This window comes from Poeciliopsis prolifica, unplaced genomic scaffold (assembly GCF_027474105.1).
Source record: "Poeciliopsis prolifica strain line A6 unplaced genomic scaffold, Auburn_PproV2 SCAFFOLD135, whole genome shotgun sequence".
In the NCBI taxonomy this organism is placed as follows: domain Eukaryota; kingdom Metazoa; phylum Chordata; class Actinopteri; order Cyprinodontiformes; family Poeciliidae; genus Poeciliopsis; species Poeciliopsis prolifica.
In genome coordinates, this window is record NW_026562510.1 from 63,431 (window position 1) to 90,285 (window position 26,855).

Sequence of the window (26,855 nt, forward strand, 5' to 3'; positions counted from 1 at the left end):
AACTAGCAGAATATGAAACAATAAGAGTCAGTTTGATAAAAATATTTTTAAACATGTCTCGGAGGCGGAGTCATGTCACAATTATACTTTCACTTTCCGGCGTTTCGAAACTGGCAGTCACTCCGGGCCTCCGACTGAAAACCCTGCTTTACGTTAATTCAGGGTTTTTAAAAATGCCTTTAATCTCAGTTTGACGTCGCTGGACATGTTTCTTTGAGTCACAGACGGAAGCAACCCATTTCCTCGTTCATAACCTCCTCAGACCATCGCCATGATCTCTTCGTCTCCAGTCAAAACTCTTCCAGGCCCCGGATGGATTCTTCTTCTTCCTTTTCTTCTTCTTCTTCTGTCCGCGGCCCCTGTGTCCTCAGGTGAGTCCAGATCCTCCACCTGAATCTGCTGCGACCTAATAAACTTCATTCTGGCTCTTTTTCAGTGAGTGTGCGCCTAGTTTAAAACTGCATTGCCCCACCCAGTTATTGCTGCAGGTTATACATGAACATTTTTCATGATCTGAACCAATTTTGCCTGTTTTAAAAGAAATATTACATCTACATTGCAGTAAAAGTTGTGTTTACTCCCTAACTAACTCCCTCTTCATGCAAGTGAACAAGGAAATGAATGTGTTGTCATTGTGGTTAGTGGTACTGTGTGTCTGTTATTGTCCAGAAATCCCCTCTGATTCCAGTTATTTTCACAGTGAGATGACTGTGGTGGTGTGAGGTAAAGTGACACACCACCCCTCCCACACCTATTGCTGGGCCAGTTAGATGTCTTTCTTTGCTTATAACTTAGACAAATGAAGGTGTCTGGAGTAATGACAAAAGTAATAGTTTGGTGATGCGTCTTATACTGTTCCAAAGCCTGTGTTTTGTTTTGCTCTGAGAAAATTGTGTTTTAGGTTCAAGCAGCAGAGGAGGGTCAGTAGATGGCCACTATTATGAGTCAGGTCTTCAATTTCATTGGTCCTTGAGATTTGCACAACAAACCAGTGTCACTGGAGAAAACTTCCTCCTCGGCTATCTCAATTAAATCTATCTATGCTAATCCTAGAACGTTTTGTAAGTAAAACACTTAAATTAAGAGACCGTTTTGGGCTGAATTAGTCTGAGGAAGAACTGAATGTGTGTCTCGCTTTAAAATGAAATCACTGATATAAATTCACACTGCTGCTGTTTTTATTTTGAATCTCTTACAGATGAAACGATCTATGCGAAGGAGGGAGGCAAGTTAACGCTCAAACCAAAAACAGGGTCTGTGAGTGACGCAACCAAAAGCATCATCTGGAAAATTGGGGAAGATCTGGTTGTCGACTCGGACCCAGTAGGTTTAATAATCTATGAGAGATTTAAAGGTAAGGGACTTTTTGCAACTTTGTTTTATTTGTGAGTTGAAAGATAATATTCTCAACTATTTTTGTTTTCAGCTCGGATCAACTTGAACAACCGGACTGGAGAATTGACTATCACAGACCTGACTTTTGATCTTACCGGCGTGTACAGGACAGTGATTGACAACACTGACATTGACCACAAGATCAACCTCTTTGTACTTGGTAATCAACCCCGATTTAGTGTGGACTAGTTTTAGATTAAAAGACACAAGAGCCTGATCGGATCTCTTCTTTCTCCAACTCCAGCTCCAGTTCCTGTACCTTCCATTGCTTCCTCCTGCCCTGAAGGTACCAACACATGTGACCTGATCTGTGAGGGAAACACGACCAGAGCAAAACCAGTAACATACATATGGATGACTGACAACGCTGAAGTTTTAGATCCCTCAAACAAAATATACACTGTAAAGGTATTAATAATCTCATACGTCAAATATAAGAGGCTGAAAAATCTCCTAAAATCTTCGGTAAATAATGTTTTCTCTGTTAACAAATCCTGTGTTGGTGATAATTGTAGGATTTTTCTTGCAGGGCGACAGTGCAGGTGTCAGAGAGTTCAGCTGTAAGATGATGAATCCAGTCAGTGAGGAGAGAAGCAAACCTTTCTCCAACCCATTCAAAGCTGGTGAGTTGACCCCATAAAGTATTGATTTGTGCAACTCCAGTCACTATTTTCCTATCATTAGTTAATCCATTAAGTGCCAGATGGAGTCATTGTATGTTTTTGGTTTTAACTCAGTTCAAAGTGGACCGAGGATTTCCACAGGAGTCACAGTGTTGGTGGTATTGCTGTTTCTTGTGATACTGGTGGCCATTGGCCACAGAATGAAAACAGGTAATGAGAGTTCATTTATTTTTACATATATTGACTGTAAATATGTCAATATTTTGTTGTATGCCTGGTTTTTGTTTCAAAGTGTAAAATTATTGGGGTTTTTTTCTTTTTAGGAGAATGGTTCTTCAATAAATGTAAGATTCCTTTAAAACCATTTTAATTCCAAATTTTCTTTGGAATTGCATTTAGGTCAAATGAATTTTGACCTAAATGCAATGATACATCTGTTTGTACTTCATATAAATTAAGATGCATTGTTGATGTAGCATAAATGTCTAAAGATAAACTTGCTTTTGATTCCCCATATTCTCTCTGCAGCCTCTATGCCTTGGGAAAAAGGTAAATAGACGACAAGACAATTTTAACCCTTTTTAGATTCAAAATCTCTGCTAACTTAAGAAACACGTTTATGTTCACACAAAAATGTTTTTCTTTAATCTGGTTTCAGATTTCTGGAGGAATACCATGGCGCAGGGTAAGTCTAAACCTGATTTTCCTTTCCTTTTTGTCTATAAAATGTCAAACATTTCACTGAGGTCGTTTGTTTCTGTTGCAGAATCTCAAGCTGCTGCTTTAGAATCCAACGGCAACACCACTCCACTAAAAGATCAATCAGATGGTAAGATAGCTTTAGAAAAGTTGATGTTTTCAGCTCGAAAGTGAAATATATATATTTCTTTTGTTTATTTCCAATTTAAATTGAAGGAAAATTATCTTCTATAGTCTAGTTCCTTTCCTCTTCTTACAGAGGTCACTGCAGTGAGGGATTAGTGAAACGGCGTCATCGGCAGAATCTTCTCTGGAACAAACATTTTAAAGGATGGATTTTTCCAGAAGTTGTCATTTCTTCTTTTTTCCCCCCCTCAGAATGTTTTTGACATTTTCTACTGGCACTGAAACCAACAACTGACTGGAGAGTATGCACCAAGATAACCTGCTCCACTGTTACATTTGAATAGGAAACACTTTTTGTTGTCGTTATTGCAGCGTCTGAAACATGCACTTCAGTGATATTTGTAAAAGGAAGTAACCTAATTAGAGAGGAAAAGAGGTGGGCCGCCGATCCTTTGGCGGTTTGGCTCAGGAGTTTCCAAAGTGTCAAACGGACAATTCCTGGAAACCCGGTACAGTGGGCTTTCCTGGAAAAGACTTTATATAAATGACACCCACTGGTACTTTGACCTAATCGGATCTGCGCCTGCTCCTGGTTTGATGCGAGACGGGATTCATGCACTTTTGTCTGCATCAGAGCAACCGAGCTAAGAAAAGAGGAATAAAGTGCAGAACTGTTGGGTTTGTGACTTAGCTTTTAGTGATGAAATATGCTCCTCCTTACAGATTTATGATTTTATTTAATACTAAAAAAAGCAATCAAAGCCAACCTGGCTTTATGTGACGAGGGCAATCCAAGCACCAACATCAATGCATTGACAAAAACTGTTTCTATTGCAGTTTTGCAAAATTTCAATATGACCGAAAAACTGCGTCATCCTAGCGCCAAAACCTTTGATCAAATAATGAGATGTGTGTTGCCATGAAGCAAATCTATTTTCAAAATGTCAAATTGCGCAATTACATAGAGATCAGAGACCCAGCTAACATGATGTGTTGCTTCATCATGTCGTCCAGCAGGTTCTGCTTCGGCGCATTAAGGTTCCTTTTTCACACAGGGTCAGGTTGGTTTGGGGAACTTTTAATTGTGAAAAATGACATTATGAAACACTACAATAACAGAAATGCATCATGGAAGTTTTTCAGTCACTTTTGGCCTTTTGAGATAAAAAAAACCCCCCCTAAATGTACTTAAATGTGTAAATTTGTTCCTTTTCTATGTTTTTCTTCTACTTTTTTTGTTTTTTTCATGTATAGCCTTTTTTTTAAACAACTGACATTCGTCTACTTGAACAGGAAGTTGAGGTATTTAAGAGATTTGTGCTGAGATCAACCCAAATGTCGGTGGTTCTCCATTTTTTTTAAACATTGGCTTATTTATTACAAAGAAAACTCATGCAGGCTCTGATTCATTTTAGCTAAAGTACATTAAATAAATGCAATAACAACCCAGTTCTTATTTTTCTTGCATTATTTTTCATTGTTTAACCACTAGAGGGCAGCAAATGTTCATCTGGTTTATGCAGTATAAAAGATAAAATGTATTAAAACATTGAATTTCTACTCAACTTTTTTTTTTATTTCTGCTAATTATGTTTGCAAGTGACTTTTTTTGGGTCTTGTTTTCATCTGAAAGTATATTGTGATCAAAAGGTAAGTTTTTTTCATATCTTTGTGATTCAGCTGTACAAACAGTTCAGTTGAAAGAACCACCTGCTGAGAAATCCTGGCCAAAAAGAAAAAAAAAAAAACAATAGAGTTGTCAGCGACATCTACAGCTGAAAAAACAAGAATAATAACGTAATAATAACGTTATGAGAGCTTTGCAAATCTTTTCATATGTCCTGATTGTCTTCATGGTCCAACAATGTATTTTAATTGATTTTATAATAAACCAGTGCAATTCAGTACTTGTGCTCTACTTTGTCAAAGTCTTAAAATGAAAAAGTGCCAAAAAACAGCAGAAGTAGATAGTATTATTTTATTAATGAATAAAAAATAAAACCTTTCATTTTCCTATTGTATCTCAGATGGTTTTTATCAAAGTAAAAAATACACACTGATCACATTCTGAACAAAAATTGACTCCTACTGAAGAAAAATGAATATGACAAAGTGAAACTTCTGCTGTGTGGGAATTAGAAGTCCACTCTGACCTTTAACCTGCAGCAGGATTAGGTATCACTGCATTCCTATGAATTTCAAAGTAAAAGCAGCAGTTTTTCTTTCATAAATTGTGGCACTAAATCTGAAAAAAAATCTAGGAATAAAAACTGAGTTGCCCTACAAAAACCCCCAAAACAAAAGCATAAAATTTACATCAAATACAAATTAATACTAGATTATTACAAATAAAATCAAACACTGCAGACAGTCCAGCAGTTTGTGGTCATGTTTTAGCTTTCAGCATGTATTGATTGTCATTGTTAATAAAAAAAACAGCAAAATCAATACAATCAGATTTTGTCTACAGATATTTGTAACAAGTACAATCGGAGTGCTGAGATAGGAAAAAAGTAATATGTTTCAAACTTGATGTGCTCTGTGACTGTTTTATGAAACACAAATGTAGTGCAAGAGGCTTCGCATAGCAGAAGACAAGGGAGATGCATAATTAAGGCTCAGAAAAAACACCCGACGCGTCGGCCATCTTCACCAGCGTGATATGACTGGCACCTCAGCAGCTTCTCCCAGGTGTTTGTTGCCTTTAGGCTTTGACACTTTGGCTGTTGGACAGCAGTTTTGCTTCGGAGGTTATAGAAACAGGCATGAGCTCTGTGTGCAGCCTGTCGGGCGACGCCTCCTCCTCCCGCCGGTTCCGGGTCCGGTAGTGACGCACGAGGACGACGCCAGCGCTGATTACGTACGCCACGATCAGCAGGGTGAAGTAGATGAAGTAGATGTGGAACTGCGACAGAAAATCGAAAGGAGGAGGTGAGGTGGTGGGAAACGTTTCGTTTGGCACATCCTCAGGAGGATCAGCCAGTTTTTTGATTGTATTTAAGAGAAAACGGGTTAAGCAGGCAGCCTTTGTAAATGTTTATGCCTCCTTCACCTGAGATTTCACGTCTAATCCCAGGCCTTTCTTGTCTGAAAATATCAGGTTGATGATGCTCTTCAGTACCGTCCCCAAGAAAGTGTTGATGCCGAACACCAGAGCGCAGAGCTCCCTGGTGAGAGACGAGGCGATCTGGAATCTGGAGGTGAGAAGACAGCAACACCCAACTGAGCAGTTTGAACACTAGAGGGCGCTACCTGCAGGAATAAGTCTTTATAGCTGTTAGACAACAGGAAACGTTTTACTCCAGATGCAACTTTCTCAATCTGCAAGGATTAAATCATAAACCGGATTGCCGTATAAATGCCACTTCAGAGGGCGGTATTTTTTAATATATATTTTAAATTAAATTGACAAATTTCAGTCATTATCAGTTTATAATAAAAAAATGAATCATGCCTCAGTAACAACGTCTTTTCTCTTGTTACTCACGTGGCGATAGGAACCAGGAACTGGTAGAATCCTCTGAAGAGGATGTAACAACAATAACAGACCCAGATGTTTCCAGTGGTGCCCATGACCAGCAGCATGACGGCCTGCAGCGCCGTGATGCCGCCGATGACCAGCTCCGACCAGACGTCCCAACGGATTTTAGCGAAGCCCGCCAGGAAGGAGGTGATTGCACCTGCAAACAGAAAAGGAATCATTTACAGTCAATGACTTTAGAACGGTACGCAGAAATCCATCAGTGCAGGTCAAACAAACATCGTCACGTTTTGTTTTATGACACTTTAGTGTTTTCATGTGATCTCCAGGTTACTTAATCAGTTTAAAGTGCAGAAAGAGGTAAAAATAGAAAGTAAAGCAGGTGGTTTAATTCAGAGCTCTAGAGGAATGAGGACAAAAGGTTATCCAGCCGGTAATGATGGTTCCTCTGACTATAGATATGGCTTTAATTGTTAGAAGAAACAACTGAAACCTGATCTTTTCCTGCTGGAAAAATCCAATTAGAAGTCATTTATTATCATCTGTCAATCAGACTCTGCATGTTTTCTTTTGGGTTTCCTTGACTTTTTCACAAGGATTACAAAACTCACTTTAACTTCGATAGAAAACGCCCAGCTCATCTCGCTCTTCTCTCGCTTTCTTAAAGGCCTATATGAACATTTTCAGAAAGTGGCAGCATATGCTAATCTCAAAGGACCCACATATCAGGTAGAATGACCTAACCCTGTGTTGGACAAAGTCCAGCGTACATCAGATATATTCCCGTTAACAGCAGATGGGATAATTCCAGGTAAAGCGCTCACTCAGTAAGGTGGCAGCTGCCTCCACCGCGCCGTTGTAGTTGGAGGTGGGATCCACTTTGTTCCACAGGATGTGGACGTAGAAGAGCACCAGGTAATACCCCGTGGAGTTGAAGATCCACCACAGGGACCAGAGCCTCAGGTTGGGCCTCTTCACCATGTTCCCGACCTCCAGCAGCATCTGCACAAAGACCGACTCCTTCCAGCGCGCCGTCGAGGACGAAACCGCCCGCGGGGGGTTCATCTCGTCCGTTTCGGAAGGGGCGGCTTTCTCCGCCGGCTCCTGTCTCTTCGTCCGGTTGAAAAACAGCGAGCGCTTCGGCCAGGGCAGGCAGCACGCCAGCGCCAGCCCGAAGCTCACGAAGCCCAGGGAGATGGCGTCCAGCGTGCGGTAGCTGATGCTGCCCAGCGACAGGCACAGCTGGCCCAGCACGGAGCTGACGAAGACGCCCAGCAGGAGGGAGGAGCGCGAGTACCCGGCCACGCGCTGGTAGAGCGCCGGGGTGACCAGGGAGAAGATGTAGGAGGAGTACGCCACGCGGCACGCCATGGAGATGCCGTAGAAGAACTCCATCAGCTGCATGTGGAGCAGCGTGGTGCCCAGCAGCATCAGCACCCAGATCACCACGTGGCTCACGCTCTGGATGATCAGCACCGGCTTGTAGCGCAGCAGGTCGGTCAGCAGGAAGGCCGGCACCAGCACCACCATGTAGGAGTACGTCAGCACCGGAGTGATCTCATTGGTCACCTGGGGACAGCAGCGGCGCCGGGTTAAAACTTTTCCCCGTATATCCTGTCCAAACTCAGGACAAATCCTGGCTCCTTAAAACTCTTATTTCACTATAAACCTTTATAGTTTTTATTGTTATATGATTTTAATAATACAAATAGATGGAAATACTAAATAAAAACAACTGTCCTTATTTTTCACAAGCTTGTGTAAAAATACTAAATGAAAAACATGCATCTGATTTTTAGCATGAGTCGTCGCTCCACTTTCACCGCTGTAGCGACCTTTCTGAGCTCTAAGCTCATTTCCGAAATCATTACACAAAATCACATCTGTACAAGTCACTCTTCAGCCTCCGATGACGCAGTTAGGAACAATGTGACCTATGACCTCGAGTAAGACGGATCAGTGATCAGGGGAACACAGGAGTTCATCCGGGGAGAAAAACCAGATAGACAGTCACAAAGGTGAAATGCAACAGTACAAGGCCAGTTGGAAAGCCTTTGTTGTGTTTCCTCTGAGTTAATTATCAATGTTGGACCCCACTGACCTGCTCTCTGGTGAAGTTCTTCTCTGAGCTCAGCAGATTGGGTGTTATGAATGACTCCCCGGGCTTTATGGAAGCCATGAACCCGTAGAAACACAGAAATATCACGGAGTATTTCAGTTTCCCGGGGTCCTCGGCGGGACACGGCACCGCGGCCGTCTCCGCGTCCCCGCGTCCGTCGCCATCTCCCAGCGGCGGCGGGGTCTTCATGTCCACGTCTTCCCCGTCCGCTGCCGTCGCCGCAGCTGGATGTCGGTCGCCCCTGGATGCGGAGTGCTGCCTTTCTGCTGCTCTGTCAGATCAGCACGTGAAGCAAAACTGCTCCAGCTGGAACGAAAGAGGAAACCCTGCGCCGCTGTCCGTCACCGCTTGGTCCTCTGAGTGAACACAGGCTGAGCTACCTGGAACGTACCATTTTACAGGATGATGAAATAGTAGGTACACAGCTGGCATGCCGTTGTCCGCATGAGAGAGAAGCTGTTGACCTTTGCCCCTTTCGACAGTTCAATATTGTTCGACAGAGCAGCTGAGGCTCGGCGCATTGTTGACCTGAAATGATAACAGCGTGTTCTGTTAGTAGAGCCAACCTGACTTTGTCTTGCGTAACGGAAAGTAAAAAGGAAAACCTTCCTATTTTTATCCTTTTTATTGTTTTCCTACACAGAATCTCTCCACATTTGGTCTAAAAACGGCTCAGATCAGACGTAAAAATGATGAAATGATGGCCAATGAGATGTTCTCCACCTCAGAGACCAACATGTGCTGGATTTTATACATGCAAATCAGGAAGCTAATTTATCTAAACTCCATGCAAAAAAAAAAACAAAAAACAACAGAGTCAACAAATCACTGCCCTCTGAGTAAAAAAAAGAAAGAAAAGACAATCAGGAAAATAAACATTACAGATTGTAAATAGAACATGGTGGTGGCAGCATCATGCTTTCAGATGGTTTCTTGTGTAAAGTTGGAATAAGATACATCACACATAAGTGATAAAATTCTTTTTATTTTTGTATGCAGACTTGGTAGTAATTATTAATATTTATTGTTATTTTTTTTTGCCAAAAATACACCTTTACAAGTGGGTTTAAAGCACCATACTTTTAACTTTTACTGGAGTGATATTATTGTGAAATCCTTCATTGCTAGATTATATTTATATTTATTTAAGAGCTGTATCCAGCTTTTCAGGGCTGTGAATACTTTTGCAAGGCCCAGAACGTTCTAAAGTGCAATAAAATCATTTTAATGGGCACTTTACTGATGTGTCCTTCTGCAGTTTCCAGGTGTTACTATAATGCAGACAACACAGTGCAGCAGAAGACGAGCTCGGTTTTTACCACAAGCACGTAACAAACACCTAACATGCGGTTATAGCGTGTTCCGGCATTAGCTAGCAGCTAGCTGCTGATGATGTGGTTAACCCATATATTCAAAGAGACAGCAGCTTTCCAGTCATATATTTAACGACATGTGTCGAAAGCTGCAGCTAACAGTTTAGCATTCGAGGAATGCGGACTCGGACAGCGCAAATGATTAAAAATGGCGTCAACGCAAGTTAACCTCAGCAGAACAGATAACGGTTTTTAACGGCTGGCCGTTGAAAACTGTGACATTTCAGTGGCATAAAAGGGAGGCATGAAAAATGTTTTTAAAAAAATGTAAAAAGTTATGTTACCTCGCGTGGACGACTTGCAACGCTTCAAATCCGCTGGGGTTTCTGGGAAATGCAGTTTTTCCCACAACCAGGATGATTAGGAGTCTCATCAGATGTTTATTTGGGGGGATTGTTTTTTGTGCAACTGACACAGAAATGACGCACAAAGAACAATTTTAACTGGCTAATCCTTTTGTTATATGTCTCGAGCAATATGCTTAAATTTTACAATAATAACATCTTCACTATAACTGTCTTGATTTTATTTTTAAACTAATCTTTCTCCTTAAAAAAAAGGTTATGTATGACCTCTTGTGGTAGGTCACTGCTATTGCAGCAACTATTACTACTACTACTATTAATAATAATAGTAATTCAGCATGTCATTTTATTTTTTATATTTTGCCGTATAAAAATATAATTTGAATCTATATCACATATATAAAAGTAAATATATAAATAATTTAAATGCCAAAATCCTTAGCTTGTTCTCAAACCTCACAAATGAAGCTAATTTTGATTCATTTATTTTTGTTTACTTTAAAAACTACAACTTCCTGCTTCGCTGAAAAATGTACATTAGAGCAATAAAAGTATTTTTATTACGCAAACGCTATGTAATTTAAAAAGATCCACATGGTAACATATTCTATTCCCATGTGTGGTTCATCGCCACTAGAGGGAGACAAACCACGCAATATTTTTGCCATGAGTGGAAAGTTGAGTGGAAGGAGAAAAAAAAAAGTGCAACGGCAGCAGAAATAGCTTTCATTTAACAGACACTCAGTTTATTTAGCTTCAGGTTTAATGGGTAATTTCTGAGGTCCATGATGATTTTGGGACTCTTTTCATCTGCTTTACAACTTTACTGTAAAGATGCAAATGTGTAAAATGAAATAAATTTAATCTTGGAAAAGTTAAAACAAATTCAAGACAGCTTAGATTGGTTATGAACTCAACAAGACTGCATCCATTTAACAAGTTTTAAATAGATTTATTGGTTACAATCAAACCATAACAAGTTTGGATAGATTTTTTTTTAGGTATTTGCATATGAAAGCACACATTCAGCATTGTCTTTATTCACAAAGAAGAAAGATAAAAGTTGAAACTTTACACTGCAATTGTAAATGTGGTAAAATTATACTTTTAAGGGATTTAACCGTACTTTACTTTCTTAAATATATCCTAAAATCTGCTACTGCTCAATGAAATGAGGTGACATAGGAGGAACATGACAAGTTTCAGTAGATGGCAGCAATGTGTCATATCTAAGAGGAGTACAAGAAGTCCAACCATTGAAAATAACTTAATTATCTATTGTCTTTTATTGCCAAACAAAACAAAACAAACAAATAAAAAAACAATGATAAGTCCTAATGTGGATCTAATTTATTTATTTACTTTTTTGTGACAGATTTGGACACGTCTCCATGTTTGTTGATTCCTATCAGCATACAAGCAGTACAAATCTAAGTTTAAGACCTCAAACGCATCAGAGAATTGTTCCAGGTCCCTCCGAGGTCTGAGAGGTTGACCGGCTGACCTTTGACCCTGACAACCTCTCCTGTCTGAATTTCTTCTGCACGAGGTCCTTCATTTTCTTTCTGAACTTCTCTCCCACAAAGGCGTATAGGAACGGGTTTATGGAGCTGTGCAGAAGAGCCAGGGTGTTGGTTACGTCCAGGGCTAAGGTCACCGACCTCCTGAAGCCGCAGTCGAACCATATCAGGTCGGTTCTGATCAGCGTGTCGATCATCATGGTTATATGGTACGGCGCCCAGCACAGGAGGAAGGCGATCACCACGGCTATGATCACCCGCATGGCCCGGTGCTTCCGGAAACCGCGAGTGTTCAACAGCCTGGCAATGGTGACGCCGTAGCACGCCACCATGACGGCCAGCGGGATCAGAAAGCCGAAAATGTGTCGAAACCCACGAGTGGCGATTCTCCAACTGGTGACGCTGCCAATGTCAAAGCGTTCTGCGCAAATGAACCTCTCGGAGTCCTCGTCAAGCTTGAAGGCGTCGTGGAAAAGGGCAGGCAAAGCGAGGCCCCAACCGAGGGCCCAGACCGCCGCACACAGGATCCTGCTGCACTTCCGCTGTTTAGTCCCGTGGGTCTCATTGGCGTGCACAATCACAAGGTACCGATCGACGCTGATGCAAGCCAGGAAGATTATACTGGTGTAGAAATTTGCTTCTATGACCAGGTTGAGGAACTTGCACATGAAGTCGCCAAAGAGCCATCCCCAAACCAGCGCGACTGCAAAAAATGGGAGCGTCAGGGCCAGGAGTCCATCTGCTACGGTCAGGTGGAACAAGTAGACATCTGATGAAGTCAAAACCTGTCTGCTGGAGCTGATCACCCATCCTACCAGCAAGTTACCCGGGATCGCCAGTAAAAAGTTCACTATGAGGATCAGAGACGAGATCGCCCCAGCCGTAGCATCCAGAGGCTTTGGATTACATGGTATTGTGTTTCGATTCAAGTCGAATGTGTAATTTTGGTCAAAGTAGTCGTCAGAGAAGACGTAGGTGAGGGACATGGCTATGGGAAAGAAACAGAGTTAAATCTTTCTTTTACACTAAAGAAAACAGTTTGAGGAAGTTCTTTAATTGGAAGAATGAATGGCACAACTGGATTGGCTGTTTTTGAAAAATCGGCAAATACCGAACCACAAATATATATGCAAGAATTTAGGCTGTGCACCACCAATAATGGTCCTGCTTGAAACACGCACACAAATAAATATTTCTATAGCAACTGTGCAATATAAAATATCATTGAAGTCCAGTGGATGTCAGAAAATAAATTCCATCTTCAAATCTCATAGATGTTTCATACAGGAAGACCTTTGGAGGTGCGCTGCCTCCAACCTGCATTTAGTGTCGAAAATACAATCTTGTTTTTTTATTAATAAGACAAATGCCTGAATTTGACAAATTCAGACAAACACTGAACAAAGTATGTACAAAAACATTAAACACATCAACTAAAACTACCTAATTTCAGCGTTCTCCCTAAACCTATAACAAATGTCACTAATTAAGCCAGATCTGTAAATTTTATAGAAGATTAACTGCATCAGGAACTCACCTCTGTCTTGATAAGAAACCTCAGCATCCAAATGACTGCACCAATGTGGTAATTTCTCTGATAACACATTCTGTCCTGCTGGTTTTTTCTAGTGCAGGTTGACCTAATGTCCTGTTTCCCTTTTTTACGTGTGTTCCTGAACATGACTGCGTCAACGCTTTTCACTACTACAACATGTTCCTCTAAGATAATCTGTTTTATAGGTTAAGAATAAAGGGGTAATTTTAATCAGGCCCACATCATTAACCTCCCGCCACCATGTTTCTCGATGTTGTTTTGGAGTTTGAATCCCTCAAACCATAAATTTGTAGAATGTTACATTTTCTAAAAAAACAAAAAAACAAACAACCTGTACTTTATAGAAATAATAAGCCTCCCTGAGCCCGTCTCTGCTTTCTGATGATTCACCGGACGCAAAATTGGGATACACTCATTGACAGTTAATGATTTATTTGGCTGAAATTCATGATTTCATAGAGCACAGGGTGTTTGTTGCAGGATTTCGTTGGGCAACCAGCTTCGTGTTGTAAGATATTTCACAACACCCACTTTCCACTTTCTGGAAATCGGTTTGTAAAATGTTCTCCTCCTTGATTGAGTAAAGGGCTGGTTTCAAGCAACAACCTGACAACAACCTGACGAAGCAGACAGGTTCGCTGGTATTTCTGTTGTTTTAGTAGGAAAGTGGGCAGCTTCATGTTGAGACAAACGTCAGAGAACATGAAGAGAAGCTAGTAAAGTAGTCAGTAATGACAGACTGTCTCGCTGACAGAACCCTTCCTTCCTCGCACCTTCTACTAAATTGCTCTTCTATAGAATCAAAACACAGACATGTGATTTTTAACTTCATCTTTGACTCATCGTTCTTATTTGCCCTGCTTAACAACAACATGCAGGCTTTTACAATTGTAAATGCCTTAAGCTTTTACAATTGTAAAGTCATAGGTGTCTCTTAATGCTCTCACCAGCTGAACAGGAGTTGGCAACAAATAAATGACAGCAACATAATAATAAATCTCAACAAGAAATCAATTTGGCGTGGTGCTCAGGGGGAGCGCAGCAGATATCACGGTCGGAGAGCAGGGAAGCTGCAGGATGTCCAGTCAGACCGTCAGTTCCTGAAACCGTACAGTAACAAAATGACCTTGAACAAGTGCAGACTGGGTCACCGTGTCACTGTCAGACAATGCACAGAGTGAAATACTTGTGGGGGTTTTTAATACCTTGGGAGAATTTGAAAAAATCTGACATTTATTCTAGATATTTCTTCTAAAACCACACATTTTGTTCAAGTTAATCACACGTTCTGATTAACTCGTGCTTGAAAGTCTGCAAAACTGGACCTTCGCCTTCCTGGGGAAACTCAAGCAACCTCTCTGGAAAAACTCGACTGGTGCCCGGATTCTTGTTTGATTCGTTTCAGAGGAAGACACTCGCCCAGCAGACTCTCATCTTGGCAGCTTGAAAATAGCATTCATCAAACGCCATCCTCAACTGAAAGTAGAAGACATTCCAGTCAAGTTCAGGTTTTTGTTCGTGTGAAAAACGTTGTCTTCCTTGACACCTGAAATGTGCAGTTTCATTTTGCACTTTTAATTAAGTGCGTTTATTTTTAGCTTTCCCAGCTGTCTGTTTTTCTGTTCTTCGTAATGCAAAGAAGACAAAACAAAAAACGAAAACAGCTTAAGTCTTTAAATAAATGCTTTTATTTGGTCATTTTTAAAGATAAATTCACGTTACACATCCTGCAGATGGATAACCACATTCTATAGGTTTTGGTTTTCCAGGATGTCTCACTGTTCCGAGTGGATGCTGAGTAAATCCTCCAATTGCCGGGCCAGGTTACTGAGAGGTCTCCGCATTCCTCCGCATTAGGTTTTCTCTCGTTATTATCTGCAGGTTTCAGGCTCTCCTTGTGCACAAGTCAGTCCCGGAGGACTCCATATAACTAAATGGTTGATGTCTGCACAGAGTTTTCTCCCTGGTTGTTTTGAGAACTGCAGATGCTCCAGTTTTCTTCTGCAGGCCGAAAACGTGTTGGATTCAATTGGCAGCATTCGTTTACCAACTGATGCAAATCTAATCGCTTCGACAGCTGGCTCATTATTGACACCTTAGAAATTCACGTAGATTTCTTTCCTCTTAGAAATAAAAAGGGGGGCTTTCTGTTGAGTGAGTCACACGTTGCTGTTGTGTGTTTTTTCTCTCATTCGTTCAAATGGACTGTTGGCACACCTGCACATACGGTTTCGGTTCTAAGTCAGGAGGCTCTAATATCTGGTGCTTTGTTTGTTCTGCTAAAAGGTTTCTTTTTTTCTTTCTTTCTTTTTACAAGCCAAAACAGAGACTGAACAGCTTGTTATCTAATCTGAAATAGTCGCAGGAGGAAGAACGTTGAAAGAAGCAGCTGAATTCCCCATGAGACAGGAGTAAACAGAATTTTTGTGTGTGTGTGTGTGTGTTAGGACAGACGTCCCACAGTTCACCTTTACTGGAATCAACTAAACAAACATTGCCCAATTAAACATACATACATTTTTAAATATATGCCCGATTTTAGTTCATGTTTTTCTTGAAGTGAAACTGGAAGAGCTCCAATGAATTTAGAGAGAACAATGAAAAGAAGAGGGAGGCTGAAAACATTACACAGGTATGCGCTCAACACACATCAGTCACCAAACCGGCTCTTCTGCGCAAACACTGAACTGGTATATTGTTACATCCAAAAGAATAATAAACTCCCCTAGTGCCTATCGAATCTTTTAATCATTTTGTACACAAGAAGAACCAGATCGGTTCCTCTGTGAGGAATATGAGTTTTGTTTTGTTTTTCTTCCCAGAGAAACGAGCTATTAAGACTGACAAATAAAGTATAAATCAATCCAACTTTATCTGTTTACTGTTGTCTCCGTTCTGAGAAAGCAGCTCAAGCTCTTCTATACTAGGATAAATATATATTTTTTTATGATAAGAAAATCTAACTTGTGAATAGATGGAAACATTTTCAAACTTTAAAAAATATATACGGCAACAAATACAGTTTTGAATGAAGTGTGAGACATAAAATATGAATCTTTAATTTCCTTTTAAAGATGGCAAAGCAAAAACAGATTTTAAGCTGTACTTTTAATTATCCTTGTATAATCTGCAGCGACTCAAAGAGAAAATAAATCAAATTAAAATGATTTTATATTTTCAAACTTAATACTCTTATATGTATAATTATTTTTCTAATAAATTAAATTGGTAGCTAAACTCTATTTATTTAAAATGGCCTATATTCTAGATCTCTAATCTTGAATTTTCAGGGATATTTACATCTCTACAGCTTGAATTTCAGGCTGGACCTGACGGGGATTTGTTGACTGACAAACTCACCACTGTTTTAGTTTTTTAATTATTTTACCTTTGCGACTAACGACGGCTGATATTGTCTCCAAGGATCCATTAAAAGCAAACATTTACTATCTGTATTTTCTTACTTGGAAGAATTAAACATGTTAGACAGTCAAAAAAGTAAAACTTTATTACCTAAAAAAAAAACAATTCAGCCTCTTGAAGGCCAAGTATCTGAAAATAGATACTTTGGGTTAATTTTGTGAAAAAGAAAAAAAGAATAAGATAAACATATTTTTTGCTTACCTGTAGCCTTACCTGAAATCTCAAAACAAAACAACCCTGATGCGTCTTGCTTTCGTTTGACCAGCTTCCCTGGCAATGAGATGAAAACTCCTGAGGTGAGCCTTTAAAAAGGAAAACGCTTCGACAAAACAAAAGTGGAAGGACGAAGAATGTGAATCATTGGACAAGACCCCAAAACAGATAAGACAAAAAAAAAAAAAAAAAAAACAGTGACTGATACAAGGAAATGTTTGAGAAAACTGATCTGACTGATGGAGAAAAGGGCCAAATTCAAGTTTGTGTGCTTTGGCTTTTATAAAGTCCAAATACAAGTTATAATATTTTCTATTAGTGTTTTTTCACACATATTTTTCCGTCAGCAAGTGTAATAACAGAGGCCTTTTTGGCAGCCCATTCTAATCCAAGCAGGACTGAAAATGGCAGCAAACAAGTTTGATCAAACTGCAAGACAAAATGTAGAAGATCTTCAATCGCTGTGTTTTTTAAAATAAAGTCGGTGCATTTGTCGAGCTTTGCATTTACAAATCCTATAATTAGTAAGAATTCAGTGAACCCAGTCTTCGTTAGGTTGGACGATAACTGAGGTTTTAATGACCACAAACAAAAGCCTGGTAATCAAGAAAGGCGTCGCAAATTTAAACCCCAAACAAGTTAGCGTGGTTAAATAAATATGAGAGTAAAACTAAAAAGTGGAAAAGTTATGTTATATTTTGCAAGACAATAGGAAAAAGGCTAACACCATAAAATAAATAAATATTATTACCCAAACGGTAAAATATGTTCTTTATAGCGGGTTTAATCTTCTTCTTTTGCTCCGTTTCCGTGGTAATATTAATCCGTCTGGTTGACTAATGGCACCAAAACATCTCTCTTGTATCTCCAGCTTGACTATTCTTTTCTCGTCACCAACTTTTCAAAAAAAAAAAAAAAAAATTAAAAATATTATATAGCTGGTTTTTTTTCCAGCATTTGCGCCTCCTTTGTTTGGCTGCGGATGGGCGGTCTTCAGATTTTACTTTTTGTTGACAGGGAGCAACAGAATCTAATTCAGAATAACAATTGAATCTGTGCCAGAGGTTAATTGGGTTTTCATCCAATGTTTGGCATTTGGCCCAATCAAGATAGCAGGCTTTATTTCTTCAGAAGTTGACACATAATTAGTTGCCAAAGATAGACACCAAACACACAGTAACTATTCTAAAATTGAGCCCAACATTGCGACTGTTCAGTTAAATCTGATTGAATAAGTATTTAGCTTTTTTAGTATTATATATTTTTTTCCTCCTTCACAAAGGGCCCTATAAATCAAGGGCCCGATGGCAGGTGTCCAAGTCGCCTTCATTGAGGATCAGAGATTGACTATTTGCTTCAGTGACACAAGCTTTCATTTTCTCTGTCCGTGGCTGAAAGCCTTGTGATAATTAATTTCAAATCTGTCTGGGTTACAACTTTAACGATGAGTATTGAGGGATTTTACTAATCCTGTGGATGAACAATCTCTAAAATGAATATTTGTTTTCTGGGAGCTTATCCTGACTGCCGTAATCAGCCTGACAAATAAATACTTGAAAAATATATCTATTTAATGACTCTGGGTAGCATATAAGACATATTTTCTTGCTCAATTAAAACACGAATTTTTCTTATTTTATTATTATTATTATTAGCTTTTTGATTACTTTGTAATTGTGTTGGCAACATGTGCCGTTAGTTAATGCCACATATACAGCTACAGTGTAAGAAATAGCCACAGTATTTCAAATAAAGAAAATGACACAAATTCATAGGAAAAAAATTTATTTTGTGAGTTAAGTATTTTTATGTCGTAAACATGTTGGAGCAGGGGGTTTTGCTCTCCTCTGTCGCTACATACATGTTCAGTGTGAAGGCCTGCTGTAAAAGTGAATTCTATGAATTATATAAATATTATATAAATAAACTGAATTGAAATTTTCTTCAGGATAAATGATTTTTTTTGACTGAACTGAATTGACGAATTAAAGACAGGCAACATCTGAAGCCACCTAAATCAGCCGGGGTCCTGCGTGTGAAGTACGCGGAAGCTACAGGCGGAGGGAGCTTCGACGGAAGCGGTCTGGTCTGTCAAGGGAGGAAAAGGTTTTCACCCGATATTTGACACAAAGCGGTTTAATCCTACCAAATAGCACCGGCATCCGCTGCGATGATCCTCTTAGAAATTAATAACCGCATCATAGAAGAGACGCTGACGTTGAAGTTCGACGGCGCATCCAACGGGTGAGAAAAACTGCTAACGGCAGCTAGCTTCCCCCCTTGAGCGTTTCCCTGAAGAGGACCGCAGCTTAAAACAAACAAACAAGCAAAAACAAGAAACTACCGCCGATAAAAGCTCACAAAATTGCACGTTTCAGCTCTTAAGTGTCTATAAACGTGCTGGAAAAAGCTTCAAACTGTCTCGCTGGCTGCTGTGCCCGAAGCTGGGGTGTGTCTGCACCGGCCGTGTTGTGTCAAAAACGGCTAACCCGGTCAGATTAACCCTCCGACCAGACGTTACAATAAGGAAGAAAACACACAAAAACGAGCAAATAAAAGTTTGGGGACAATTTTACGAGTCCGTAATAAATACAGTAACCAGAGTAGAACATTTCTGTTTCTGAAACAACTCAAAAAGAGGGGTTCCATGTACCACCGCAACTGTGTTTGGCTAAACTCTGTCAACCTAACACTCTGAAGTCGACCCAGTGTTATTCGTTAGCGGCGTGTTGAGCACAAAACTGTGGTTTTCGCAACATAAACGGGCCTATTAAGAGCTTTTACAGGGCTCCGCGCATCCATTATGTGGCTACATGTCAGTGAACCGTCGCTCCTCTTCCCAGCTTCCGCATTCCTGCAGTCAAGCCGAGTCAAGTCACTCCGCAGCGGCGAACTGCATCAGCAGGTCCCTGCAGCATCCACCTTCATGGAGCCTTCTCAGCTGCAGCCATCTGGGTTGGATGACAAAATGAATTACATATTTAGTTGCGATCTTTTGCTTCCAAAATATAATAAAGGAACAATAAACTAAACAATAATCATAAATAAATGTGCACGCTTTGCAATACTGGTGTAACTGGTTCTCTAGTTTTTGATTCTTTTCATGAACAAGTGGAGAGAAAAAAAAGTGAACTTTCAGTCTTTGAATTGCCAGTTAAGGGGAAATGTCTCTTTAAAAAAAAATCTTATTGTAATCATTTACTTCTAACCCGGTTTGGTAATTATAGATTCAAAGGAAGCAAAAAGATATTGCACCAGTGAGATGACTAATAAATAATAACAAGGTGGGGTTCCTGCAGGGTCTTAAAAGTTTTATGATGTGTCATGTGGATATGTCTAAATTTCCCATACTTGAGCTTGAATTGTAAATTATTAAATGTTTTGAAAGTGCATATTTCACAACTGTTTGCTTTTCAGTCAAACTGCATCATCAGCAGCTGTTACTTGGTGCTATTTTTTCCTTTAAAAAGTGTCAAAGTCAGATAACATCTGTGTGAAATCACTTTTAGGAATTGAATGCAACGTACCGAAACTCACAGCAGCCCAACTCTGAATACTCAGAGATGAGACGGCAACTCCTGGGCTGCTCCTCTTACAAATTATTTTTTGGTTTATTTCTCATTTGATATGCCATGCGTCTCCATCACTTCACGTTTTCTGCTTTCTGTGTACATTTTTGTTTGCTAACAGTCAGCGTTTTGTCCCGACAGAACTAAACCTGAGGCCGTCGATGTGACGTTCGCTGGTGAGAAACCTCCGACCTTAGTCATGTTTTAAAGCCTTTCAGCGCACTGAGCGCTTTTATTTTAGGGAGGAAGAAAAATCTTCCTCCCTAAAATACTCTGCCAGTGACTGTCAAAGTGCTGACATTGAATAGTAGAAAATAGCTCCTTTATCGTCTCCAGACATGAATGTTTTCCCTCTCCCGCTGCTCCAGATTTCGATGGCGTCTTGTACCACATCTCCAACCCCAACGGGGACAAGACCAAAGTGATGGTCAGCATCTCCCTGAAGTTCTACAAGGAGCTACAGGAGCATGGCGCTGACGAGGTAAAAAAGCCATCAAAAAGCAGTCTGGAGGAATATCTTTGCCTCTCACTCACAAGTGTCTGAAAGTCGGCTTTAAGGTGCCAAAAGTGGATCGGTCTTGTTTCTGCTTGCGCTTAAAGGACTCATTGTTCCTCTGGTCTGAAAATCGACCACCAAACTGCAACAAGTGTTGACGTTGTGTTCTGCTGTTTGCACTGATAGCATATCAGCAGGCACATAAATCTAGCTCAGCACAGGTGTGTTAGAAGGGGGAATCCCAGGCCCAAAGTGTCCGGGGTTGGAGCGGCGGCCGCACACCGGGGAGATTTAGGATCCGCCGCTCTGATCGCACCTTCAGCTTCAAACACTCTGTTGCCATGTAAGGAAGAAAGCAGCTGCTGTGGTTCCCGGCAGAAACAGGAAGTGAGCTCGAGTGACTCACCCCCGGGCGAGGAAGTGCTGACTGTGAGCTGCAGACAGCGTGCGCTCGCAGCTCGGCTGTTTTCTCACATTCTTTTCTGCTTTTGAGTCGAAAGATGTCTCTTCCTTAAATTAGCGCCGAGTTGAAAAGAAAAGAGGAACGTGCAAACATAGTTTTTAAAGCTGCATTGCTGCCATACCTCAGTCTGATGCGTGTACTCGTTCTGTTCACATCAGCTCATTTCAAACAGACAGGCTCTCATTAGAGAGGAGCTCCCTCTTCCTCCACCACCCCCGGAGATGTGTTCATTCCTCTCCAGCCCCAGTTTGACTCCTTTATAGTACAGATGGTGCGTTCAGGCGCTCGTACTCTGCTGTTGCTATTCAAGTCAGCTCCGTCCTCCGACAGGCTGCTGAAAATCAGGGAAGTGTTGGGCATTGTGAAAATCACAGCTTGGCTGTTGTTAATAACAACCTTCAAATAATAAAGCTGCTTGTAAGCAGAGGTGGTATCGTTTATCGCAGTACATTTCTTATGATGATGATGATTTTGATGTATTGTGATAAATTCCAGTTAATGTTAAAACTCTCTGGAGTCGGGATTTTGTTCAATGAAAGCGTCAATAAATATGAATAAACTTGAAAATGTGATTAAATGCAGTTTCGGTGTAAAGTTTAATGATTTAGATCATTGAAGCGAGTTACGAATGGGAATGTTTTTCACAAACAGGATTTGTTCCTGGGGCTGTAATTGCCGGGACACACAGCCGCAGCCACCCGGTTACCAAAAAAGAAGTGATAAATAGTTTTTAAATCGTCACTTTTACTGTTTTCACAATAGTATCATCAAATATTGTGATTAAGTCTGTATTGGGTAAGTTCCATTTTCAACCATTATGCATCCTTAAGGCAACTCTTATTATTATTTTTCCTTCCACTAAATTTTTCACTGACACGCATACGTACAGCGCACCTAAGGAAGTTGTATCATCCCAATGAACAAGCATTTGAATTAAATCACTTTTTGTGTTTGCTCCAGGTTGTTTTTTTTGCTCCTTCTGCATCTTTTTGTCTAAAAAAATCAAATCAAATCATCTTTTATTTATTTACAGTTACTCAAGAGGGTGTATGGAAATTTCCTGGTTTCAACAGAGGCTGGTAAGTCCTCAAACTTGCTTAAATCCCCCTTTTTTTTTTTCTTTTTTTTAACTGCAGTGTCTAATGTTTTTCATGTTTTGTTCACACGCTTTCGTTACAAATCTGTGGCATGAGAGGTTTTGAGATTCCGCCATTTGTTTGTTTTGTGTGCCTTCCTTCAAGGCTACAACGTGTCCCTGCTCTACGACCTCGAGGCCCTGCCGGCCAACAAAGACGAGGTCGTTCACCAGGCGGGGATGCTGAAGAGGAACTGCTTCGCTTCGGTGTTCGAGAAGTACTTCAAGTTCCAGGAAGAAGGAAAAGAAGGCGAGAAGAGGGCCGTGGTCCACTACAGAGATGACGAGTCCATGTACGAGCGTCAAGTATTTTGTTTCTGTTTGTCCGATGAGGTCAGACAGGAAGAGGTTAGCTCCAAAATAGATGGGTTCCTCTTATTCGGCTGACGTGTGGCTCTGCAAGCCGATTCACAGCTGCAGTTCCCTCCTGACACGCTTTGACTTTTTAGATGAAACTCGATGTGTTTGGACCCTCAGGTACCTGGAGGCCAAGAAAGACAGAGTGACGGTCGTGTTCAGCACCGTGTTCAAAGACGACGACGACGTCATCATCGGGAAAGTCTTCATGCAGGTGAGAGAGGCGGCAGGTCGCAAACGTGCCCTTCTCATATGATCATTAAAAACCAGGCCCTATGTGCAAAAACAGTTTGCCACAAACCCTAACCCCACCTTTAAGTAGGCCACTTCAGTTTCAGACATAAACAAAGAACAGAAAACGAAGCGGATTAGCAACTGATGTCATCCAGGCCATGTTGCTGTTAAATACGGTCTCTACTGGCTGGATATTGAGTGTTTTGAGTTTTATGCGTCGTGACAAACTGGCACAGTCTTCAGTCAGAGGCCTCTGCAGGTTTGTTGCAAGACTGACTGCTACTGGAGATCATTCCTCCCCACAGCATCAACATTCACAAGTCATCTTAGAAAGATACTTGGATGATATCTCTCAGCCAACGCTGTTAGTTCAACTGAACCGCTTTTTGAGCCTTTCAAAGATGCAACTTGACATCAAACTTTCTTGGTATCCGTAGCAACGTGTGTTTCTGCGTGCAGGAGTTTAAAGAGGGTCGGAGAGCCAGCCACACGGCCCCCCAGGTGCTCTTCAGCCACAGGGAGCCGCCTCTGGAGCTGAAGGACACAGACGCTGCCGTCGGGGACAACATCGGATACATCACCTTCGGTCCGTACTCGGGCTCCAACTCGCCATAATCAATTATTCTGATGATTAATCGATTAATTGGATAAAAAAAAATTGACATGTTCTACAATTTTCTTCCATGAACTGTTTTTAACTACTTAGTTTTAGCTTAAATGCTGCTATGAATATGTTGTCTTTTCAGCAAATAGCCTTTTTCTCAAGTCTGTACTTGATGCTGGTTTCAATGATCGATTTATGGCAATTTGATTATCGATATTTGTTTTCTGACTATGCTTTGTGCTTGCGTCCCTGCAGTGCTGTTTCCTCGTCACACCAATGCCAATGCCAGAGACAACACCATCAACCTCATCCACACCTTCAGGGACTACCTGCACTACCACATAAAGTGCTCCAAGGTGACGCCGCTCAAAAATCCCACAAACCTGCTAAATGCCGGAGTCTGGGTTTGTCTTCCTAACTGTTGAATCACAAACCTTTCTGTTAAATGAAAAGGTTAGCTGGAAGTGTAAATTACACTTCCAGTGTAAATTCCAGGTCCTGTCGGAACAAGTGTTTGTTTTGGGCTTGATTTATGTTTAAATGTTGTAATCCCAGCTTGTTTTTTTTAAGCGAATGTCATTCAAAGCTTCTGTGGAAACATCCTGATCGCAAACACTTAACAGAAGTGGTGGTTAAGTGCCCTTAAACATTCAGTCAACAAAGGTAGACTTATTGGCCGCCTTGGGTTGGTACGCTCTTAAAACCTCCAATCTCTTGTTCCATCTTCACGGTATGTGCCGCTCAGGAGGCATTAATACAATATTTGTTGCATGACAATTAGGCATTGTGCTGAAACTTGTCGTCAACAGAAATGAGCTAAAAGCGTCTTGTTATCTTAAAATCCCGCGACGGCTAATCTAGATCTTCATGCTTTTTGCTTTTTTTCTTCTTCTTCTTCTAGGCCTACATTCACACACGGATGAGAGCCAAGACGTCGGACTTCCTCAAGGTGCTGAACCGCGCTCGACCCGACGCCGAGAAGAAAGAGATGAAGACCATTTCGTGAGTAGCTTTCATTCACGTTCACCGGCGCACAGAGAAGAACGAGATAAGAGGGGGAAAAAAACGCGAATGTGATTTGAAATATGTTGTTTTTGGCGTTACGACTCAAGCTTTAGGATGAGTTCTAAAGGGAGATTTTGAGATTTATTCATGATACACGATCGCCATGTTTTCTTTCGTCTTTGTTGCCACGTTTTGCTTCAGAGTCCGCTGATATTACAGTAACAATAAACGTCTTTGAAGGAGGACGAACCCTTCACATGAATTCCATGCGTCCATTTTCACACACAGTTAATGAAAATGAAAGCGCCAGTCACCGATTTAATTGGAGGCTCGCAGAGAATTAAAGCATACCGAGGAATTCCTATCACTATCAGTTTTAATTGTTCGCGAGCTTTTGGGGCGGAGGGGATGAAGCGTTTCCGCAACTTTTAGTGACAAATTGCTGAGCACCAAACTGGTTTCACTGCAACTTCTGTAGAATATAGTTTCATTTTTAGGGACAGTTTTATCTGCTTCAGGAGATAAGACTCGACTTCTTGGTATGTCCTGACTCAATGCAGGGTGTGTAAGCTTAATCGAGAAAAGTAAAGCAAAATAATCATAGCTGATATTAATAATTTTCTTTTTTTTTTTTCCAGTGGGAAGACTTTCTCCCGCTGAGGCCGGCCGTCGCTGGACAGACCCGAACCCCGGCGGACACGCTCAGCCGCGCCACAAATCTGACTTCAACGCCACATTGGACAGGACTTCAGGACGTCCCCCCACCCTTCGCCTCGCCTCCCACCCAAAAAGGAAAAAAAAAAAAAAAACATCCAGCTTTTCTTTAAGTTTTTTTTTTTTTAAGATTTATTCCTGTTTTCGGATGAGTAATAAAGTCTGCTCTACACAAAGAAAGTTAAAGATAAATGGGAAAAAAGAAAGAAAAGGGGCATTCCTTGCTTTTCATTGTTAAAGAGAATTATTAGTCCTATATAAATATATATATGAACAAAATGAATGAAACTTTTGATACGATATTTTACTCCATTTGGTACTCTTGCTTGCCCCCCCTCCTCCCTTCACCATGCATCATCCACATGTTGGATGATTGAAATTTCCTCTCTGTGCTTTCATGTCGTCTGAAAAATAAAACACTCTTAAAAAAGAAGAATGATCTTTTTTTTTTTTACCTTATCCTGTGAGAATACCTTATAACTTTTTTTTTTCCTGCAGTATCAAGTTTGAATCTAAATTTTTCATCATGTTTTCCAATCTTGAGACGTGCCGTCTTTGAATTGTTCTCATTTCTCCTCTTTCTCTACCGTGACTCTTTTTCTCAAGTTTCAATGAGAAAATGTGCGAGTCGTTAATTGTTTGTATTTTTTATGGTTGCAGATTTCCGCTTTCTATTGTGTCGGAATACCGCCTGGTGTTTTTGTGATCAGTGAAATTCCAAAGATCAGCGCTCCGGGCACAGGCAGGGAGGAAGGTAATCGCAACTAAAACTGTCAAACCACAAAAACAGGTAGAGCAGATGAATTAAAGCGAGGCGCAAATATTTTATCACTATCGTTTTGTGTTCATTAGTGGAGGAATTTTCTTTGATCGGAAGAGGCAAACAAACAGGAGCGGTAAGGAACGGATCAGTGTCCACGCACTTAAAGTGACAGAACCTGATGTTATTAGTCATATGGCCTTTTAATCTAAACTGTTTTCTTTCATCACACACACCCATTTTTTTTGTTTTTTTTTAATTGGGATTTTATGTAATTAAATCAACAACAAAGTTGACAGTAATTATCGCCTGAAAAACAAAATGGTGGCTCACACCACACACAAGTCGCTTCTCTTGTCCATTAAAATGGCAAATGACAATCACAAGTTCTGTGCACAATCTAATCGCATTGATAGAAATGGCTACGGTGGATTTGTGATCATTGAGCTCAGCAGAGGAGCGCCTCAAGGTTGTATTCTCGCTCCTTTGCTATTTCAATTCCGTTTCGAGATATTTAATTTACCCCTCTCGGACTCATGTATTATTTTAGCTTTTTGAGATGCTAATAATATCTTCACTTGGTTACCAAACCACAATAATTGCCCAAAACTTTAAAAAGTAAGGGCTAAAAATCTTTGCACAATCCTGTATGGTGGAGCTTCAAACCGTACAGTTGAAGATAATCT

General features: G+C 40.6%; 4 protein-coding genes across 4 annotated transcripts; 2 read left to right on the forward strand and 2 right to left on the reverse strand.

The window, feature by feature from the left end:
* Window positions 1–105: 105 nt before the first annotated feature.
* LOC129355480 (uncharacterized) lies at window positions 106–4,392 on the forward strand. The gene is made up of 11 exons (XM_055025073.1): window positions 106–371; window positions 1,199–1,354; window positions 1,427–1,555; window positions 1,640–1,803; window positions 1,925–2,018; window positions 2,133–2,228; window positions 2,342–2,362; window positions 2,547–2,567; window positions 2,677–2,703; window positions 2,785–2,847; window positions 2,977–4,392. The coding sequence occupies exons 1-11, from the start codon at window positions 272–274 to the stop codon at window positions 2,997–2,999; spliced, it is 894 nt and encodes a 297-aa protein (XP_054881048.1). The 5' UTR covers window positions 106–271; the 3' UTR covers window positions 3,000–4,392.
* Window positions 4,393–4,807: 415 nt separating this feature from the next.
* On the reverse strand, window positions 4,808–10,189 carry slc19a1 (solute carrier family 19 member 1). The gene is made up of 6 exons (XM_055025072.1): window positions 10,101–10,189; window positions 8,426–8,971; window positions 7,149–7,893; window positions 6,331–6,523; window positions 5,896–6,037; window positions 4,808–5,748 (listed from the first exon to the last, which is right to left on the reverse strand). The coding sequence occupies exons 2-6, from the start codon at window positions 8,630–8,632 to the stop codon at window positions 5,548–5,550; spliced, it is 1,488 nt and encodes a 495-aa protein (XP_054881047.1). The 5' UTR covers window positions 8,633–8,971; window positions 10,101–10,189; the 3' UTR covers window positions 4,808–5,547.
* Window positions 10,190–11,090: 901 nt separating this feature from the next.
* Window positions 11,091–13,208, reverse strand: LOC129355449 (C-X-C chemokine receptor type 2-like). Its single transcript, XM_055025035.1, has 2 exons — window positions 13,179–13,208; window positions 11,091–12,629 (listed from the first exon to the last, which is right to left on the reverse strand). The coding sequence occupies exon 2, from the start codon at window positions 12,625–12,627 to the stop codon at window positions 11,575–11,577; it is 1,053 nt and encodes a 350-aa protein (XP_054881010.1). The 5' UTR covers window positions 12,628–12,629; window positions 13,179–13,208; the 3' UTR covers window positions 11,091–11,574.
* Window positions 13,209–18,859: 5,651 nt separating this feature from the next.
* Window positions 18,860–25,845, forward strand: arpc2 (actin related protein 2/3 complex, subunit 2). Its single transcript, XM_055025064.1, has 10 exons — window positions 18,860–19,076; window positions 20,543–20,577; window positions 20,770–20,882; window positions 22,394–22,439; window positions 22,602–22,788; window positions 22,973–23,066; window positions 23,546–23,672; window positions 23,946–24,046; window positions 24,592–24,692; window positions 25,334–25,845. Exons 1-10 carry the CDS (start codon window positions 19,003–19,005, stop codon window positions 25,353–25,355), a joined length of 900 nt encoding a protein of 299 aa, XP_054881039.1. The 5' UTR covers window positions 18,860–19,002; the 3' UTR covers window positions 25,356–25,845.
* Window positions 25,846–26,855: the final 1,010 nt, after the last annotated feature.